Below are 1,866 nucleotides of genomic sequence, written 5' to 3'. Positions count from 1 at the left end.
CATGAGTGGACATGAGCGGACCTGAGAGTCAGAGCTGGTATTAAACCCGTCGGAGCTGATCTTCGGCGTGCCGCGCGCGCTGCCATAGTTAATGATAAATAGAGCTTCTTCACTTCATATTTCTCCGGCTAACGAAATAATAACCCGGGTAGATAATTAGTAACCAGAAAGCGAAAAGACGGGAAAGTGGCGCGCGGTTTTAAATCCCTGCGCAGCGGCTTTTGACGGCTCCTTCTGAAAAACCTCAAAGCGCTCGTTTGAGTGATTAACGCGGCCCGGCTCTGCTCATCACCGCCGCCCGGCTCCTCGCACCAGCCGAGGGTTCGGCCTTAGAGCGCCCTGACCGCGCAGCCCGGTAACTAACACAACAAATCTCACAGCTCGCTGAAGGGCTGAGCGGACCGGACAGGCCGGGCTGAAGGTGACCGTCCCGTTTACTGTCTGGACAGTACGAACGCGCCCCTCTCTAACACCAACGCCGCTCTCCGGGCTCGGGGAGCTCTTATTTTGTAGAAGCCCTACAGCGCTGCAGGTGTTCGGATAAACCGCCTGTTCTGACTATAATAAACGCAGCGCGTCGGCGCGGAGCTCGCGCAGCTCAGCGTCGCTTTAGGACGGGTCTCTTTCTCTAAGACGAGCCCCCCTCACCCGCCTCACCCTCACTGTTCGCGTCGGAAAGTAACCGGAACGTGTCCAGCTGGAGATTAAACCTTGCGTTTTTTCACGGCTTCTATTTCCCTGCTGTGATTTCGCTGAAGTGTGAAATCGGAAGTGTTGGACGAACTTTTACAGGACTGCGTTTGTCTGCGTTGCTCAAAAGCGGGGATTTCGGCGGGACTTACGCCAGCATCCGCTCCACCTCGGCCCTCTGCTCGGCCGCCTCTTCAGTGTTGAGCGCCTGGAGCTCCTTCAGGATGGGCGGCGTGTCGTACTCGTCCCCGTCCTCCGAGCCCTCGTCGCCGGATAGTTTCCCCCTGCCGTGCCCGTTGGACAGCGTGTGGAACACGGGCTTGTGCGAGTCCGTCTCGCCGCTGACCGGGGACGTCTGAACGCCCTCGAGCTTCACCCCCAGCGCGGCCGGCCGGGGCTCCATGTCGTCCAGCGCCTGGACCAGAACGTCTCTGGTGACTCCAGAGTCTAGCAGGGCGCTCAGGAGCTCCTGTTGCAGAGACGTCAGCTTGGACACCATCTCCGCGAACATCCAATAGAGATGGAAGAGAAGAGGGGGGAAAAGAGGAAAATGTTCCGCTCAACGAGGAGGGAAGAGAGGGGGAACGAGAGGGGAAGCAGGCTCTCCTCTCACCTCCAGGGCTGAACAGACAGCCCCCGCGCGCACACCTGCTCCTCCCGAAAGCCTCGGCTGTGTAACTTTGCCATGATGCCGCATAAAAACAGCGCTGTTTTCTCGGGGATCTTTCACCACCTGTACTCCGGCAAAGCCACGCCCCCCGCTCGGGAACCGGCCACTCACAAGCTTTGCTCGTGCTGAGGGCGGCCGGAATTCTACTCGCTGGCCAGGCGGACTGCTCCGGGAGCAGCCAATCCCAGCGCAGGGGGCGGGGCTTTACCGGAATGCGGGTGGAAAACGAAACGAGCTCGGCAGCGGTGAGTGGGCCGGCTGGTGTTTGAAGCCTTTATGCAAATGAGCTGTGAGTGAGAGCCGCGAGGACGCAGAGCGTGTTTACCCTGCAGCTCGCCCGCTCTTATTGGCCTCTGTTATCAGCCACTCTTTAGTGAACTTCGGACTTTGTTAGACTCTGACTGTTGTGAAGCCGGAGGACAATAATAATAATAATAATAATAATAATAATAATAATAATAATAATAATAATAACAACTTTGGTGTTTGTCAGATTTTGTTTGTTG

General features: G+C 56.9%; 1 protein-coding gene across 3 annotated transcripts in view; it reads right to left on the bottom strand.

Annotated features, from left to right (window-relative positions):
• hnf1ba (HNF1 homeobox Ba) overlaps positions 1-1,573 on the bottom strand; it is an 18,937-nt gene extending 17,364 nt beyond the window's left edge. The window contains exon 1 of one of the 3 annotated variants that reach the window (XM_017724208.2): positions 843-1,573. In XM_017724208.2, coding sequence (XP_017579697.1) covers positions 843-1,201 — 359 coding nt within the window. In that variant the 5' untranslated portion in view covers positions 1,202-1,573. The remainder of the gene's footprint in view (positions 1-842) is intronic. The other 2 variants (XM_017724209.2, XM_017724210.2) reach the window with 2 other exon arrangements.
• Positions 1,574-1,866: the final 293 nt, after the last annotated feature.

This window comes from Pygocentrus nattereri, chromosome 17, assembly GCF_015220715.1.
Source record: "Pygocentrus nattereri isolate fPygNat1 chromosome 17, fPygNat1.pri, whole genome shotgun sequence".
Lineage (NCBI taxonomy): Eukaryota > Metazoa > Chordata > Actinopteri > Characiformes > Serrasalmidae > Pygocentrus > Pygocentrus nattereri.
Note: the sequence above shows the minus strand (reverse complement) of the source record. Positions and strands in the feature narration are given on the sequence as shown.